Source organism: Zosterops lateralis (assembly GCF_965231275.1).
Source record: "Zosterops lateralis genome assembly, chromosome: 24".
NCBI lineage: Eukaryota > Metazoa > Chordata > Aves > Passeriformes > Zosteropidae > Zosterops > Zosterops lateralis.
The window spans coordinates 4,273,166-4,291,612 of NC_139784.1; the positions used below are offsets into that span (position 1 = coordinate 4,273,166).

Consider the following 18,447-nt stretch of genomic DNA (forward strand, 5'->3'; position numbering starts at 1 on the left):
TGACATGGCCATGAGGGGAGAGACAACACCACAGTTTGTTTTTAAGATACAGCCAGGTTAGCCAGGGACCAGCTTCTGGGTGCATTTGCTGTATCAAACACATGTTCCATGTCCCAGTGAAATTGGCAGGAGCCCAGAAAAACTCCAAAGAATGGAACTGCATCCCAAATATGAGTTCTTCAGAAGAATTATATGGTCATATCTAATCTTCACTAGTAAACCAGGATTTGAGAGTCTACAGACCATTATTCCACCAGGACATGAGTAAAAGGCTGTACATGCTGCTGCTGTTTGTTTTGTGGAGCAAGACCTGTTCCTTCTTCCCATCAGAGAACTGCTGAAGGAAGCAGGGGTGGGTGGTCCATGCCCACCCATAAAGAAATGCCCAACATCTGCAGTGTCTCTTCCTAAACCCAACACTCTGCAAGGGAAAGAAAGGTACCCCCAGCCCCAACTCTGCAGGTTGCTTTTGGGTAACTCCTGAAAAACTCTCCAGCAGAAGCGAAGCTCCAAGCATTAAATTATATTAATTTCTGTTGGCTCCAACAGCCCCACCCTGTCTTCAATTATATTCCTCAAAATGACGGATGAAAGCCAGATTTGCTCCCTCTCCTCCTTTTTGCTCATGATTTTCCCGACTGTGAGTCTAGGCTGTGTGGGGAGCACAGGGGTTGTGTCTTGGGGGAGGATGGACTTGTATTTCAGGCACTGCAGTCTCAGCAAAGAATCCAAGCTCCAACAGACTTCAGCTCTGTCCTTAAGCAAGTTATTTCCCTGCACCATATGAATAATGAATATTCCTGGATGCCGCCAGCCTTGGGTAGGCGGCTCTTTATCATTTTTGATCTAAGTAAAGAAATAAATTATGCCACTGGAGAGTGGAAAGCTTTAACTCATGCTAGTGTGAAGACAATCATATCTAAACATGCTTGGGGACAGTCTCCTACTATGGTGACAGCAGTCACCAACTTCCCACCAGTAAAAGTGGCTGAGGGTACAAGTGTTGGTTTTCTCCACTCTTCCTCCCAGAGGTGATGCTGCTCTCAGAGCTCCTTCAGTGCCACCCTCACTCCCAACAGAGATCTATCACAACTGCTCCTGTACATATGGACATCCTCAAGTCAAAGGCTGCTTTGTGAGTAAGAGTTGCGTGGAAATTCCACGCTGTAGGGAACAGAAGCCGTCGTCCCCCGGAGAGCAGAATATCCTCTCATTACAGAGTCGGCTGGAGAAGGACACTGGCACTGGTGGAGCCAGTTCTCCCTTGGCTATTGCTGCTTGGGAGATTGTGCTCCTCTGACCAGCCAGGCTGTGCTGACGCCTGCTACTGCTTTGACAAACTGTATAAAAAATGCAGAAAGCTTTTCTCCTTTTTATTCGGTGCGCAGCACAATCTTCATAATGGTAAAGTCCTGCAGGGTTGCATCTGAGTCCAGGGATCTGGATATATTGCCTGTGGATACTCCCTTTCCTGTCATCTCTGTCTTTATCTATCATCATCACAAACTGAGAAAGCATGGACAGCAATTAAAGCAATTGAAAAATAACTTCAGCAAGGTCCTTCATGCACTGCAGTTGACATAAATCTGTGTGTCACCCACGCACAGGGGACACTGGACGGGCCTGAGCTTCGCAGTGTGAGCAACTTCTTGTGTTTGCATGACTAAAGAAATTTAAGCCATAAATAGGGAACTAAATCAATGGGGGATTTGCCTCAGTGATTTTGTAAATCTCACAGTAAAGCAGGTATTAGAGCTGCCTGGTGACCAACATCCACACCACAGTGTCCCTGGTCTGTTCCCTACTACATTCAAAACCATTCACACTTCTCAGAAGTGAGAAATTCTATTAGTTTTCTATTTTTTATTTCACAAGCTCTATCATAGCATGTGATATAAAAATGGTTATTGGACTAAGAATAAAATAAATACAAATTAATGAAAGATAAAAGGCACTTTGATGTTATAAATACCAATGTTTCTTCTTTGTACATAATCTAGGGCAACTTTTTCTCTTGACTTGTTGCAAAGTTTGCATCATACAAAAAGCTGATGACTCATAAAACACTATTTTACTTTTTGGAATAAGCTGCTGACATGTAAAGTATCTTCCTTGTGAACTGGGATTTCTAGAGGGAAACTGCCTATGGGCTATTTAATCTTGGCATAAACAGCCAGACTAGCCAGCCCCGTGGGAAGAAGAAACACCCCACAGGTGACACCCCCTTTGGAAGGTATAAATGGAGACCTGCAGCAGCTGCCAGCCTGCAGTCGGACTCAGTATCACGCTCTGCATCTTGCTTTGGGCTGTGGGTTGGCGCTGCAGCTGGGCCTCGCCATGAGCTGTAGTATTAAGCAGACAACTGGCTCTCTCAGGGGCAGGACCAGCGGTGGCAGCTGTGTGATTGGTGGTGGTGGTGGTGGCGGAGCGCGCATCTCCTCGGTCTCCTCTGGAAGATACACGACCTGCGGGATAGGCGGTAGCCGAGGGTTTTCTGGGAGAAGCTACTGTGGTGGTGTGAATTATGGAGGAGGACTGAGCACTGGCAGCTTGGTCGGTGGAAACTATGGAGGTGGCTTAGGAGCCGCTGTCCTCGGAGGATGTCCAGGCATGGGATTCAGTGGTGGCAGCGCTCGCTTTGGCGGTGGCATGGGAGGTGGCATGGGTATGGGTATTGGTGGAGGTGGTTTTGCTGGTGATGGCATTCTTCTTTCTGGTGATGAGAAGGTCACCATGCAAAACCTGAATGACCGCCTGGCTTCTTACCTGGACAAGGTGAGGTGCCTGGAACAAGAGAATGCCGACCTGGAGTGCAGGATCAGGGAGTGGTATGCCAAGCAGGGCCCTTTTTGTGAGCCACGGGACTACAGCTGCTATTACAAAGAAATAGAAGATCTTCAGAACCAGGTAACATCCCCTCTCAGCTGCTTTCTCCCTTGCAAGGCTCTGTCTGGTGCTGGTTCATAACTTGGTCCATTATCAGGAGTAACAAATGGTTGTAAAATGCTCTTTGCAAACAGCTATTACAATATGTGTCTGTGGAAAGCCCAGAGCTCAGAGGTAAAACTAGAGGGTTTGGGCTCTTTCTGTTGCTGTTATTCATCAGACATACTGAAGGGGAAAATGATACTTCATGGAATGCATCTAGATGGGCTCTGCAGTCTTTTTGAATTTAGTTTGTGCCAAAGTAGTGAAATAAATATATGGCAAGAAAAGAACTAAAAGATAAATAAATAATGGATCACATTAATTTGCCTGAATTTATATTATTGTCATCAGTCTTGCAGAATTCCAGTTAAACTTTATTTCATTTTTCTTATTAGTTTACTCTTTCATGTAGAATTGGGAAATATAGGACATCTAATTAAAACTAAGAAAAAAGAGAGCATTGGCATAACACATTTAGAATGGGCAATTTAAAATTAAAAACATTTGCAAAGTGTTTGGCAAAAATTTAGGATGTCAATGCACAAAGAATAAAGAGAAAAGAATCCAGGAAAGGGTCTGAATAAGATAGGCTCATCATTAATTCTTGAAATGAAACTTTAAATCTCATAAGATTTAGATTTAAGAGGCTGAGGTGGATTGTAGCAGGTGCTGGACAGTAATTGCACCTCCTAGACTCTCTGCACCTGAACCATGAATTTTATCACTTTAATATCTTCACTGCCCTTCCCTGAACATCCCTGTGAGTGCTGCACCCCTCAGGTCCCCATCCCTAATACCCAGGATTTTAAAAAAAGAGAGAGAGAAAGAGGGTCTGGTTGCACCAGGCAATGGGTGCCTTGACCCCAAGGACATGGAGCAGGGACCAGGAACAAATGCTCTTTTTCCAGATTGTCTGTGCAACCATAGACAACAACAAGATCATTCTGAACATCGATAACAGCAGGATGACAGCCGACGACTTCCGAGTGAAGTGAGTACCCGGGGCTTTCCCCTCCTCTGTCCCTGCCCTCAGGGCTCTCAGGCGGTCTCCTGTGATCCAGGACAGGCTGGAGGCTGTGCAGAAGAATTCTCTCATTCTCTAGAGCTGCCCTAATTAGGGGCGGTTCCAGGAGGGGAAGTTTGGGATGCCAAGCTGGTTTTGAGTCGAGATTAAAGGAAGCAGAAGGATCTGCAGACTGGGAGCAGCGAGGGTTCAGCCAAGCTGCTGTTCCAGCATGTGCTCTCTTTCAGAGGGGAAGGTTTTGATTTTTCCTGTCAGAGCTCAGAAATGCTGGTGGTGTCAGACACTGACTGCTCTTTCTTTCTTGCTTCCTCCCTCGCAGGTACGAGACGGAGCTGGCCCTGCGCCAGAGCGTGGAGGCCGACATCAACGGGCTGCGCCAGGTGCTGGACCAGCTGACGCTGTGCAGGTCTGACCTGGAGGCACAGCTGGAGTCGCTGCGGGAGGAGCTCTGCTGCCTGAAGAAGAACCATGAGGAGGTAGGTCCTGCCCTCTCCTGTACAGAACATTTGCTCCTGTGGGATTCATCACCCTGGGGTGCTGTTGTGGAGGGCAGTGGTTGGTGGAGACCACCGTGTGACCCAGGAGCTGTGAATGTCCATCAGACAGGGGCTCTGAAGGACTCTGCTCCCTGTGGGGGAACTTGGCTCCCTCAATTCTTTCCTTCATTTTAAACCTGACCTCATCTGGATGGTGTTTCCAGGAAATGTGCTGTCTGAGGAAGCAATCGACTGGAGATGTGAGCGTGGAGGTCAATGCCTGCCCTGGCCCAGACCTGAGGAAGATCTTGGAGGAGATGAGGTGCCAGTATGAGACGCTGATTGAACGCAACCGCAAAGAAGTTGAGGATTGGTATGAGTGCAAGGTGAGTAAATTCCCACAGCTCTGACTTTCCCTGGCTAACACCCAGGCAATCATCCCACAGGGATTTGTTGCATGTAAAAACCACACAAAAGACTGTGAGAACATTTAGCATTGGTTCCCACTGACCAAGTGACACAAGGGAGGGACACTGCCACCCTGTGTCCTTGTCATGTGCTGGAGAAAATGATGCTTGTTGGTGGGACTTGAGGTAGAGAATTCTCTATGAAGCAGTAAGTGGTGAGAAGAACTGGAAGCAGCACTATTAGAAAAGCAAGAGGAATGATCAGCCAGGTTTACACTACCATTAAGATGAGAGTTTTCACCCAAATCTTTCTTATTTCATCTTTACTAACTTCTTTGCTCTTTCCTTAATACTTGATCCAACTTATACTGCACATTCCCTGAAGCTCTTTATCCTGCATTGGTGATTTCAGATTGAGGAGGTGAATCGGGAGGTTATTACAAGTGGTCAGGAGGTGGAGACGTGCAACAACCAGGTGACTGAACTGAGACGCCAATTGCAAGCCCTGGAAATTGATCTCCAAGCTCAGCTCAGCCAGGTGGGTGATGAGCTGGTGCAAACCTCATCCATCCTTTACAGAGATCACAGCTAAATGCAGTGTTTCTCCTGCCTGTATTTGTCTTATGTCCAATGTCACTCCTCAGAGGGACAATCTGGAGTCCTCACTGGCTGAGACGGAGTGTCGCTACAACAACCACCTTGCTGAGCTGCAGAGCCAGATCACCTGTGTGGAGCAGCAGCTGGGCGACCTGCGGGCAGAGATGGAGTGCCAGAACCAAGAGTACAAGATCCTGCTGGACGTTAAGTGCCGCCTGGAGCAGGAGATCCACACGTACCGCTGCCTGCTGGAGGGTGGCCAGCAGGACCTTATGTAAGTGGGCTTGAGACACACCAAAAAAACCCCCATAAAATACTCGTGTCCTGGTTATTTCAACATAAGAGCAAAGTGAAGGATCTGCTGAGCTCCTTCTCCCTTACTGACCTATTTGGCCTGCCTGGTCATGGTGGTGACCTGCTTCCTCCCCTGTGCCAATTGCTGCCACAAGGAGAACAGTCACGGCAACATTTTGCCAATTTTCTGCCTAAAAGAGAAGCAGACTGAGAGCAGCAGGGACGCTGAAAATCTCTAACTCTGGTTTATCTGTCATTTACCTCACTAAAATGTTATTTTCCTGTCTTCTCAGTCAGCAAGGAGGAATTGGTCAGTCTTCAGGTTTAGGAGGAGGAAGAAGCAGTGGGATAGGAGGAGGAGGCATCATTAGGACAAGCCACACTTACACTTCGTCTGCCCAGATCCCATCCTGTGCAGCTGCGGAGATCCAAGGTAAGAACTGTTCCACTTTAAACATTTCCACAGTCTTCTCTGCTCAAATGCAACTCTGATGGGCTGGAAGAAAGATCTTTCCCATGCAGCTTACAGGTGCTACTTGAAAGTTTTATTGTGAGGCCCCTGGGAAATACAGGACAGGAGCCACAGACGAGTGGCTGAGAGGAGAGCTTTTGGGAGCTGGGGCTGTGCTGGGACGCATGAGAATTGCCAAAGGGAAAAGGGATAGAAGGGAAAGGGGCAGAGCCAGCAGGCAGGCAAGCCATGGAGAGAACATGGAGAAAGGACTGACATGAAATGTGGGACAAAGAAAAGTGCAGGAGAACGAAAAGTACTCAGAAATCAAGTGGGCAAAAAAAAGCAGGAATTTTGGGAATACTGGCAGATAACTACTAGTCCTAATTCAAAGATAAACTTCCAGCCAAACTGAAAAGGAAAGAAGGAAATACGGTGACAGCTGGTCTAGGAGATTGACATGAGCAGGGGCATTGATCTGGCATGGACCTCAATGCCATTCCCTCATCCAGATCGCTGCTGGAGCAATGTCTGCAGCTTCCACCTTTTGGCATTTTGATGCAGCCTGTGCTGCAGCCAGTGACAGATCCATCTGCCAGGCTGGCAGGAGCCATCAGATCTTCCCAGGAAGGGGCAGTATTTATCTGAAATTCTAATTGAATTGGCTTGTGAAACGATCACGTGTAGGGAATGACAGTGTGGGAAAGAATCTATTTTTGCTATAAACACGGTAATGTTTCCTTTGATCTCTCCAGTGCCTTGCCGAAGGATTTGTGATTAAACAGAGAAATGAGAATATTCAATAAGAGAAGCCTGAAGCAGAGCTATGGATGAAGAGAGAGAATATTTACTGCATGTGTCTGCAGAGAGCACAGGGAGTGCTCATCTGTGTTGCTCAGCTGTGCTAAGCAATGTGTCAGAGGGATGAGCAGAGCATTGGGCCACATTCTGCTTTATTTTGCTATTTGCTTTTCAGTCTGTGTTGCTGTGTGTGGCCCAGCACCACGACTATTGCTGTAGTCAGCCAGGGCTATGATCAATTATGTACCTGCTGGTGAAAAATGTCTCTAATAAAACTTCGCTTCTGCCTGATGCAATCAAGAACCTGTGTCTGGAACTGAGTTTCTTTTTAACACGAGGTGCTGATCCATGAACAAGGGTCACCTAAACTGGTCAGGATCATCCTGCACTGGGAACAAAGCTGCTTTGCTAGTGGGAGCCAGAGTGCCCTTGCTGACCTGGCAGTCTTGTTCAGCCCCTCCCTGTTGTCACAGCCTGAGGGACATGTTGCCCATTCCTGTGTGACACTTGCCCTGATCCCCACGGACAGGCAGATCAGGCAGAGGCCTGTGTCCTTCCCACAAGCATTGGGCTGAAACACAGTTTTAGAAGAATTTTGAAAGTCAGTGATGGAGCATCTGGAGACAGTTTGCCTTGGTCCCAGTCTAGTGCTGACACATCTGGGCTGAGCCCTCTCATGCTCCATCCCCCAGTCTGGGGACTGTTGAGGGTGAAATCTTGGTCTCCACAACTGATGCAATTTCTGCTGACATGGCTTATATTCAAACCTATCCCATTCATTTTATGGGAATTTTCACACTGGGAAAAGGACTGGAGGCAAAAGGTTTATCTCCTCTTTTCATACAGTCACTGAGTCATTTACTGGTCATCCTCTGATTCCCAAGAGTTTCAACCTGAACATCAAGAGTGGTGGAAAGATCATCTTTGCGTTAAACACACCTTGTCTGAGAAACTGCACAGGGCAGGGTGGGAACTGAAAAAGTGCAGCTTAACAGAGAATGGAATGGAGAAAAAAGCAAGGTAGGGCTTTGGACACCCAGAGCCACCCAGTTGTCACAGACAAGACAAGTCAGTGCCTCCTTGGCCTTGACCAGCAGCTGTGTAGCTGGTGCTGAGCTGGTTTTGTCCTGGTGCTGACCTGCTAGAGCAGCTGTGGGCCATGGTGAGTCATTCTGGGTTTGGAGAACTGGCAGTTCAAAGCATTATGTGGGTGTTTTGAGGACTAAAGTGTTGGTCCGGAAAGTCAAGCAGTGGTGGTTTTGACAGTGGTGTGTCTCTTACAGTCACATTCACCTGTGAGATGACCCAGTAAAGAAAAACTCCTGGTTATTCCTTTTCCATCAAAGGCTGGAGGTTATGGAACAGCCAGACTCAGGGCAGGAGGAGAACAGGTACAAAGACAAAACCACTTCAGGACATTCAGTATAGTGTGTCTTTTCTATTGCCATCCTTTCATAGAGATAACAATTTCTCTGATGACACAGAAATAGACTTAACATGGTAGCAAGTGCCTGAAGAAGTTCAACCACTAATGTCTCAGGTAGCAGGTGAAAGGTGCCCTTCTCCTTTTGTGAGAGGCCATAGAGAGAAGATATCTCAGTGATATTTCTTTATTTCATCTACCAGACACTAAGTTTAACAATATTCATGGTTAAGACAAGATAGTGCAGCATTGGAACACCTGCAATGACTCAGAGGAGTGGCCAAAGATAGAAGTTTTCAAACCAAGACTAAATTAAGCCTTATTTAAAGATAAGTTCCAGTCTTACAGGAAGTCCCACACTTGATGCAGAATTCCTTCAGTAGACATGTGCCAGTGCCTTCACAAGAGATCAAAAGAGATACAAATTGTGGTATAATGGCAAATTTCCTTGTGTTGGACTCCAGTGGATATCCCAGTGGTTCTCAGAGCTCTGGATGAGAAGTTGAAAAGCAAATCTTTCCCCTTCCATTCCCATTGTCTCCTCCTGCCTTTTTCAGTGCAAAGACAGTGAGATGACCCACTGCTGCCCTTTTTGATGCCCTCAATCCTTTCCAGTGTATGAGTCCTCACACTCTTGTTTCTAAAGAGATAAAGATGCTGCTCGGAGACTCTTCCAGTTTCCAGTCTTCTGGATACTCTTGGCTACCTATGGTACGTAAAAGCTTCCTAGTCTCTCCTGGCAGCCCCTGCTGATTCCCACCAGCTGTGGGCTGGTTCCTCCTCTTGTGAACTGCTACTGACATCTAGCTGCTCCTCCAGATTCCCTGGGCTCATATCAAAGACCTCCCCACCCTTCCTACCACGTCCAGCAAGTCCAAAGCATGCACTTTCACAAAGGAGCTGTCCTGAATTCCTGAGAGGTGAAAGAGAACTAATGACATGGCCAGAAAGACTCTACTGATCCAGAAATTATGAATATGCCTCTGGAAAGCCCTTGGGGGGTACAGCCTCAGCTGCTGGGACGCTGTGATGTTGTTTGTGGACCTACAAGTTGGGATGAGTCTGGAAGGCAGCTCAGGAGAGGCAGGTTGTGATTAACAGTTCCCCAGAAGAAAACACCCTGGAAACACTTCATTTATTAAAGAGCTGCAAATTATGGAGCTGCAAACATTGGAAACTACATTTCCATAACATTTCCCTATTTCTTTGTACTGATGAGACAGACCCAGGAAGCTTATGAGTTCAAGTAACTGAATGAAAACATGAGGGAAAGCTTAATTTAATTTTTTAAAGTCTCGGAACAAGTACTTAGTTCTGTCTTAGTTTATCTAGTGCCCTCATTTCCTGGAGACTAACAGGAGAAATAATAAAACAGAGGGAAGTGTGTGCAGAGCAAAGCTCCTGGGCAGAGGTGGTTGCTGCAGGCTCACAGAGGTATGAGGGGCAGAGGGGATTGAGGTGTCTCAGAGGAACAGGAGCGTCTCCAGTGTGCAGACACCCTCCCCTCCCACGGAGTACAAGTCATCCTGTGTTTCTGCCTGCTCTACACTGATGTGCTGCGTGATAACTGCGGGGCTGGGGTAGGAATGTGTGCTCACTCAGGAGAGATGCTTGCTGAACACAGCTGTTGGGAAACTCCTGAGGAATCATCCGCAGACCAGATGAAGCTTCCAGCGATGCAGCTTACAGCAGTTTCGGTTCGCTCCTGCCACCACACCCTGACTCCCAATTATGTTCTTCAGTCCTAGGAATGAAATCCAGTGATTCTGTCCTATACACAATAACTTTATTAGAGCTTTAACCTATTCTGAGCTTTGTTTCTGTCTGTTTTGGGCAGAGGGAGGCCCAGTGTGTCAGGCAGGGCAGGCTGACATGCAGGCACCATGGCTGGGTCCAGCTGCAGCTCGGCTGGTGGCGAGTGCTTTGTCTTGGGGTAAATCATTCAGGGAAACCTCTCCACACCCGTCTCCAGACACCTGGAGAACTCACTGGAATGCTTCTGCCTTTCATGGCATGGATAAGGAACATCCAAGGAGGAAAATAAAAGAGAGACATCTGTGGAACAGAAATAAGAGTAAGGGCAATAAAATGATGAGTAAATCTATGAATACTGTCAGTCGTTAAGTAGATGGGATCATTTACCTGCCATAACAATAGCTATTCCAATCCACAATCCTGATGCTGAGTGAGGATTTCATCAAGAGTCTGAACTCACTTTTCCCTGGTGAAGGAGATGTGGAGAATTTCTGACAAGGAACAGTTGAGTTCAGACAGCCATGGAATGTCTGTCCTTGCTCCATGGCCACTGGAAAGGGGCTCCCTAGGGAGAAGACCAGTGCTCTGGAGCCTCAGCAAAACATCTCATGAAAAGAAGCTCAGACTGAATTTTGATTACAAAAGTGGGAAAGAATTCTTACTTTTTATTTTCCTTGCTTAGTTAAGATTTGGAAACATTACTGATAGAGAGCCTCTAGCTTGTACCAAATCCAGCTTCTCCAGTCCAGGTAGAGCTGCACAGGGCAGTGACTGCTCTGCAGCTCTATCAGCAATTCTGTCTTTATATGTCCCACGACATCAGTCCCAAAACTCTGATTAAAATGAAGCATCTATTGACAGAGAAATTTGCCATAGGATGTTTCCACTCCCATCCACTGTTTCAAAACCACCCTTTCCCAGCAACAATTACAATCCATAATGAGGAGAAGTGCCGAAATTATCTTTCACTAAACAACAGGAAATATTTAAAGCACTTCTACCTTCCTTTACACTCTCCACATAATGAAACAAATCCTTTGTGAATTACTGGAGAGCCACAATCATGTATGAAGAACCTTTCATCCGTGTCCATTAAGAGTTCTCTCCTTGGTCTCACTTGTCTTGCAGCAGAGTGTTTCAGATTTGTCTTGCCAGTGGAGAGATTGAAAGGTTAATCTCTGCGTCTCTGATCTTTCCAGAGTTCTTACATCATTCTTCATACATCATTCGAAAAGCAAACTTAGTCTTTCTCCTTTCTTTTTCATCTTACATATTCCAACCTCAGCACCTTGCATGAAAACTGCTTATTCAACTCAAAATAAAATGAAAATAAATTAATGAGAGATAAAGAGCTCTTTGATGCAATAACCTTTAATGATTTCTTCCTGGTATGTAATTTAGGACAGTGTTTTTCCTGGCTTAATGCTGTAAGTTTGCATCATAAACAAAAAGCTGATGATTCATAAAACATTATTGCTAATGTATTTTTGAAATTAGCAAGAGACATGTAAAGTATCTTCCTTGTCTACCAGGCTTCTTGAAAGGAAACTTCCCTTTGAGAAATTATTCTTGGCACCAATGGCTGGAGTAGCCAGCCTTATGGGAAGAAGAAGCAGAGGTGACACCCACTGTGGAAGGTATAAATAGGGATCAGCGGCCACGGCCAGCCTGCAGTCTGATTTCATATCAAGCTGTGCATCTTGCTTTGGGCTTCTGCTTGTGTTTCCAACCGCTGTCGCCATGAGTTGCAACATTAAGGAGACTATTACTGTGTCTAGCAAAGGCAGGAGCAGCGGTGGCAGCTGTATCATTGGTGGTGGTGGTGGAGCACGGATTTCTTCCTTTGGCATAGGCAGTGGCAGAGGTTTTTCTGGAAGGAGTTACTGCGGTGGAGTGAATTATGGAGGGGGACTGAGTGTTGGTAGCTTGGCTGGTGGGAACTATGGAGGTGGCAACTGCTATGGCAATGGCCTTGGGTTTGGCATGGGAGGTGGTGTGGTTGTTGGGGGTCTTGGTAGCGACTGCTTGCTTTCATCCTGCGATGAGAAGGTCACCATGCAAAACCTCAATGACCGCCTGGCTTCCTACCTGGACAAGGTGAAGTGCTTGGAGAAGGAGAATGCTGAGCTGGAGTGCAGGATCAGAGAGTGGTATGCAACACAGGGCCTCTCCTGCGAGCCCCGTGACTACAGCTGCTACTACAAAGAGATTGAAGATCTTCAGAACCAGGTAATCCTCCCTTGGGTTGTTCCTCCCCTTTAGAAAGCTTACTGCTGAAATTCTGGGTTGTTCCTCCCCTTTTGAAAGCTTACTGCTGAATTTCTGCCTTGTTCCTCCCCTTTTGAAAGCTTATTCCTGAATTTGTGTTAGAACCTACTGCAGTTATTGGAGGGAAGTTTGGTGTTTATGAATGTCTTTGCAAACAGAAATTTTGGCAAATTCCCCCATGACATTGCTGAGTGTGGGGGCACATCAAGGATGGGTGCTGAAAGGTGGGGTAGGTGGGAGAATGCTCTGAAAGAGGAAAAGGATGCATTGGTACATAGTATTTGACTATACAATTGTAAATGTAATATTACCAATGTACTCTGAGGAAATATAGTGGTGTCAGCCTCACAGGAAGAGCAAAGCAAACTATGGGACAATCAAGGACATATACTTTGGATGCTTTATGAAATGAAATGTTATAAATCTCTAGATGAGAAAAGCTGATAATTGAAATTGATTGTCACAGTGACACAAACAGCCTGAAATAATAAGTCCATAATGAAAGTTATGGCTGATCCTAGGGCTTAAAGACACCTTCCACCATGTTCCCTGAAGGTCCTTAACTCTGAAGCCCAGAACATGCCAGCTTAAATGTCAGTTGAGATTTGGTATCTTAAGGAAGGTTCTTTAGGTTTATTTTTTGAAGCATCTTTGGAACTTGCCTTTAGATCTTGAAACTGAGAAGTCCCGTCCCACAACTCTTTAATTCCAAGCTCTATGTGGTTGATCTCCTTTCTTCTGTGAGTAAAGGAGGCAAAACCATTTCCTTCAACTTCTCTGCTGAAGGGACAAGATTACTTATGTGAGAAGGTAACAGGAAAAGGGAAATGTGAAGAGTTACTACCTAACTGCAAGGCAGAAAGACCTACAGAGTAGAACAGGAGAGAGGAGACATCTCTCATGGTTTGCTGTTTTCCAGATTGTCTGCGCAACCATTGATAACAACAAGATCATCCTGGACATTGATAACAGCAGGATGGCTGCTGACGACTTCCGTGTGAAGTGAGTGCCTCTCTATGAACCTGCTGCCTCCCCCCACTCCTTTCCACCTCCCTGGGAGGCTCAGAGCACTAATTACAGAGGCTCCAGACACGTCTCCCCACACCACTGCGGTGTGATGAGGGCAGGATGATGAAAGGCTTTTTGCTCCTGGTCACCAGCCCTCCCTTAATTAGTGTTCTTGGGTAAAATATTTAGCAACAGCGTTTGTGGTGAGGCTGGGGACGGGCACCTCAGGGAGTGGCCCATTTTCACCCCAGACCAGTACAGATGGGATCAACAAAGCAGAAATGCAGCTGAATAAGTGATACTAAATATACAGTGAGCAGGAGCAGGGGAAAAAAACGTGAGGAAGAAAAGCTTTCACATAACAGATATGAAGTGGTGCAGAAATCCAAAGCAATGTGCATTAACCTTGGACAGCAAACTGCATGTGAAAGCATGGAACTGGGGAAGGAGTTCCTGGCACAAACAGAACCCATGTGGGACGTCCCCATCCTGAATCTTGTGCTTTCTGACACAACCCAGGTACGAGACGGAGCTGGCCCTGCGCCAGAGCGTGGAGGCCGACATCAACGGGCTGCGCCAGGTGCTGGACCAGCTGACGCTGTGCAGGTCTGACCTGGAGGCACAGCTGGAGTCGCTGCGGGAGGAGCTCTGCTGCCTGAAGAAGAACCATGAGGAGGTAGGTCCTGCCTGGACCCTGTGATCATCATGGCCCTAGCAGAAAACTTTGCCACTGTGCCCGGAATTTAAAAGATTGTTCACTTTCAGGTCACAGCTTCCCCACCAAACTTTCCAGGGCTCAGACCACTCTGCCTCAGAAGGGAAGGGAGCTCTGGGAGGGGCAGTGCTGCTCCTGGGGCTGTGCCCATATTGGGAGTGCCAGAGGGGGGAAAGCTGCTGCTGACTCCAGTGGATGAAGAAAGAAATTAGCCAACAAATTCAGTGGGAAAACACTTGCACCATCCTCTAGTGCCTTTCACAGCCACAGCAGGGACGAAAGTCTCACAGGGAGGGCAGTTCTTGGCCACTGATTTTTGCTCTTCTGTGCTGCCTTCCAAAAGCCAGTATGATCTGATCTGGGATTTATTTCCAGGAGATGAGTTGCCTGAGGAAACAATCAACTGGAGATGTGAGTGTGGAGGTCAATGCCTGCCCGGGACCAGATCTCAGGCAAATCTTGGAGGATTTGAGATGCCAGTATGAAACACTGATAGCGCGCAACCGCAAGGAAGTCGAGGATTGGTACGAGTGCAAGGTAAGTGAGACACTTGTGCTGCAAACCAGAGTGACACACACAGCCCCGAGCCCAGGAGCCTTTCAGAGACCAGACACAGAGACAATAAGCAGTTCTTCTCTCCCAGTGAAGCCCGAGAGCAGCACTCATTATGCCCTGTGTTACAGGAGACACAGGCCTGTCCGACCAGTTTGTTATGCCCCATCTGGAACAGCAGCATTTACCTTGTGGTGTGTTGTTGGAACAGAGATATTTCACATTTGGATTAAAGGGATTTAATAGCCACGAGGTTAATGGGATTTATAAAATGAACAAGCAGGGGAGCTGGTAGGGAACATCCTGTACACAGAGAACCTGCCCTGCTCCCTCTTTCCTCTTGCTAAACACTTATGTTCTGCTTCTGTAAAAGCAAGTCCAGCATATCCAGATATCTCCTAAAGCTTTTTCTCCTGAATTGGTGATTTCAGATTGAGGAGGTGAATCGGGAGGTTATTACAAGTGGTCAGGAGGTGGAAACGTGCAACAACCAGGTGACTGAACTGAGACGCCAATTGCAAACCCTGGAAATCGATCTCCAAGCTCAGCTCAGCCAGGTGGGTGATGAACTGACAGCTCCAACTGGTCACTGCTGGGTTTCTTTGCATGAACAGCCAGACCCACCAACCAGCACAACGGTGGGGAATGGCTCGTTCATTTTTGGATTGGAGGTTGACACTTAAATGATTCTTGGGTTTTTTTGCTTATCTTATCAGAGAAATAACTTGGAATCATCTCTGGCTGAGACTGAGTGCCAGTACAACACCCTCCTCGGTGAGTTACAGAACCAGATCACGTGCGTGGAGCAGCAGTTGGCTGAAATAAGAGCAGAAATAGAGTGCCAGAACCAAGAGTACAAGACCTTACTGGACGTCAAGTGCCGCCTGGAGCAGGAGATCCAGACCTACCGGTGCTTGTTGGAAGGAGGACAGCAGGACCTCATGTAAGTACCTCTCTAGATCCACTAGAGAATAAATGAAAATATCAAGGATCTGTGTAATAGATTGGGTATCCAACCTGATCTTCAGTCAGATCTTAAGAAGTTAAGGCTTTCTCTGAGATGAAAAAGTTGCCTCATGAACAACTTCCTTGTGATGAACATTCCAATCAGAACTAAATGTCAGTCCTCAGAACCTGCAAAGCAGAACACCAAATCTGCTAACTGCTGGTGACAACATTGTCACTCCTGGCATCATGTCAGCATTGGTGACAGTCTCTTTTTTATAGTGAGATGGGTGAGAACTGTCCATGCCAAGGGGGAGCACAAATGTAAAGCAACTCTCAAAGTGAAAGAAAATGTAATGTAAAATACTGTAACGCCTATAAAGGACATAGTTTGAGACTTTGTGCCAGGTAGTCAGTCAGCAGTGACATATGAAGTTTTAAAATTCTCTATTTCTCTCACCAAATTTATCCCACTAGTCACGGAAGCGGAATGGGAACTGGTGGAGGGGTCATTAGGACAAGCCACACCTACACAACAACTTCAGCTGCCCACTGCCAGCCCCAGGTCCCACCCTGCAAGACTGGAGACATACAAGGTAAGGGCTGTGTTTTCACAAAGGGAAACCTGGCTTTGTTCATTTCCTTGTGTACTAAGGCCAGGAGACAGCACATTCCTAGGACATGTCATGGGCATCCTCTCAGAGTCACTGTGCTAAAGGAGGGATCGGTTACAGTGGTGGTGTCACTGAGAAATGGGTTGAAAGAGAGCTTGGACTGAACACGGGGTGCAAAAAGCAAATGGGAGACAAAAAGGAGCAGTTGAATGCAGAGAAGGCCAGGGAAATAAAGCATCGTGGGAAGATCTGGAAGAACAAGCCAAAGCTTAGCAAAAGAATCTGGAACAAGTGAAGAGTAATGCTATACCTTTACAAGTGAAAATTCCCATTAAAGAGAATTATTTAGGGAATTTGTGGAGCTTCCTTGGTTGCTGCCAGCTGCACCAGCTTAGCAGTGCATTCCAGAAACAAGGGCATTTACTAAGATTGGATTTCTGTTATGTGAAGGATTTAATTTGTGTTCCAATCAAATAACACTGCTGTGTTTTCTCTCCAGTGACCTGCAGGAGAATTTGTGATTAAGGAGAAACAGACTGGAAGGTGACAGAGAAACCCACAGAGAACCCGAGAATAGTCCGTGTTAACTGCACCCTCTGTGCAGAGAAAGTAGAAGTAACTCAGCGACGCTTGGCCACATAGCTAAAGGGGGTGTCAGGTGCCACTTCCTCTGTTCTGCTCTTCTGTTCTGCAATGCTGTAACCTCTAGAAGTTACCTGAGTTAGTCAGGTCACTTATGTACCTGCTGGTGAAAAATGTCTCTAATAAAACTTTGCTTCTGCCCGCAATCAAGAACCGGTGTCTGAAACAGTTCCTTTCAAACACCAGGTGCTGATCCATGAACAAGGGGCACCTAAACTGGTCAGGACCATCCTGCACTGGGAACAAAGCTGCTTTGCCAGCAGGAGAGAGTGCCCTTGCTGACCTGGCAGGTCTTGTCCAGCTCCTCCCTGTTGTCACAGCCTGAGGGAGATGTTGCCCATTTCTGTGGCATGAGAGGAGTCAGACAGGCCAGCAGAGCTGAAGCTCATCGGTGAAAGAACAGTAACAGAAATTCCAAGGCTCAGGCAGATGTGTATCCACACACAGGTGCCACCTGAGCAGCCATCTCTGGTGCTTATCTCCAGCTGCTCTCCAGATGTGTCAGGTGTTAAACTGGGAGATGTGCTGGTGCTGGGGAGCATGGTGTCTGTCACACACATCTCAGCAGGTATCTCCTGGCCCTGCCTGTCTCTGCAGGGTGAACATGTCTGAGGGGGATGCTGTTCCTGGGCAAAGCAGACTCACCTCCTCTGTGTCAAACCACTGCCCGGGGAGGGGGACCCTGTGAGGACAGTGCCCCCTCTCCTGGTGCCTGTCAGCAGAGCAGCAGGTGCTGAGATGGCAGAGGTTCTCAGCAACCTCCTCGGCTCATCAGACAGCCAAGGAGGGGTTGGACATCCACGGCTGTGTAGAGACACCCACAGGACGGAAAGAGCTGATGGCCTGGGAGCCTGGGACACGGTACAAAGATTTCTCACACCTAAACACCTGTCAAATATTTTGGACTCCTTCGTTGAGAAATTAAAAAACCATTTGAAACATAAAGGCAAATTAATTTCCCCAAGTCCTGCTCCTGTGCCACACTCGTGCAAAAGAGCATTTCTGTGTCTGCTGTGGCCGATTCCAGCGCTGCAATAAGCCGAGAGCCGGGAATGAGAAAAGGGAATTCGGAATTCTGGCTGTGAGGAAGCGGAGAAGGGACAAGAGTGATCCCTGGCGGCCGGAGGCGGCGGGGACGGGCGCACCGGGAGCGGAGATGCTCATCCCGACAGCGCGGAGGAACCGTGCGATCCTGCCGGCAGCACTGCACCTTCGTGGGGCTGAACCAGGGTCTCCTCCTGCTCTTCCCAGACTCGAATTTCTCCCTGCAGCTGCCCAAATCCTTGAACAAGGCCCCGGAGCTGCTGCTCGCTCCTCCCAGCAGAACAGCGTGAATCAGATCCTCCGTGAGCAAGAGGAAGATGCTGACCGAAATTAAAATCCTTGGAATTTGGCTTCTGACTTTTCACCTTCTGCTCCATTGGCACTGCCCCTCTTGTACCACAGAATGAAACAGCAACCTGAAGCACCCGTGAAAATACTTACACTGGGTTGGGCTTGGTTGTTTTTCCCAGAGGAAAGAGAAATTTAAAATACCTGTACTGGGT

The 18,447-nt window shown here is 47.2% G+C and overlaps 1 protein-coding gene across 1 annotated transcript; it reads left to right on the forward strand.

Annotated features, from left to right (window-relative positions):
* Window positions 1-2,337: 2,337 nt before the first annotated feature.
* Window positions 2,338-18,234, forward strand: LOC310918838 (uncharacterized protein; the record flags this gene model as incomplete). Its single annotated transcript, XM_083877804.1, has 14 exons — window positions 2,338-2,907; window positions 3,837-3,919; window positions 4,272-4,428; window positions 4,653-4,814; window positions 5,248-5,373; window positions 5,480-5,706; window positions 11,848-12,385; window positions 13,344-13,426; window positions 13,952-14,108; window positions 14,523-14,684; window positions 15,131-15,256; window positions 15,416-15,642; window positions 16,122-16,240; window positions 18,152-18,234. The coding sequence occupies 14 exons, from the start codon at window positions 2,338-2,340 to the stop codon at window positions 18,232-18,234; spliced, it is 2,820 nt and encodes a 939-aa protein (XP_083733930.1).
* Between the last annotated feature and the right edge of the window lie 213 nt (window positions 18,235-18,447).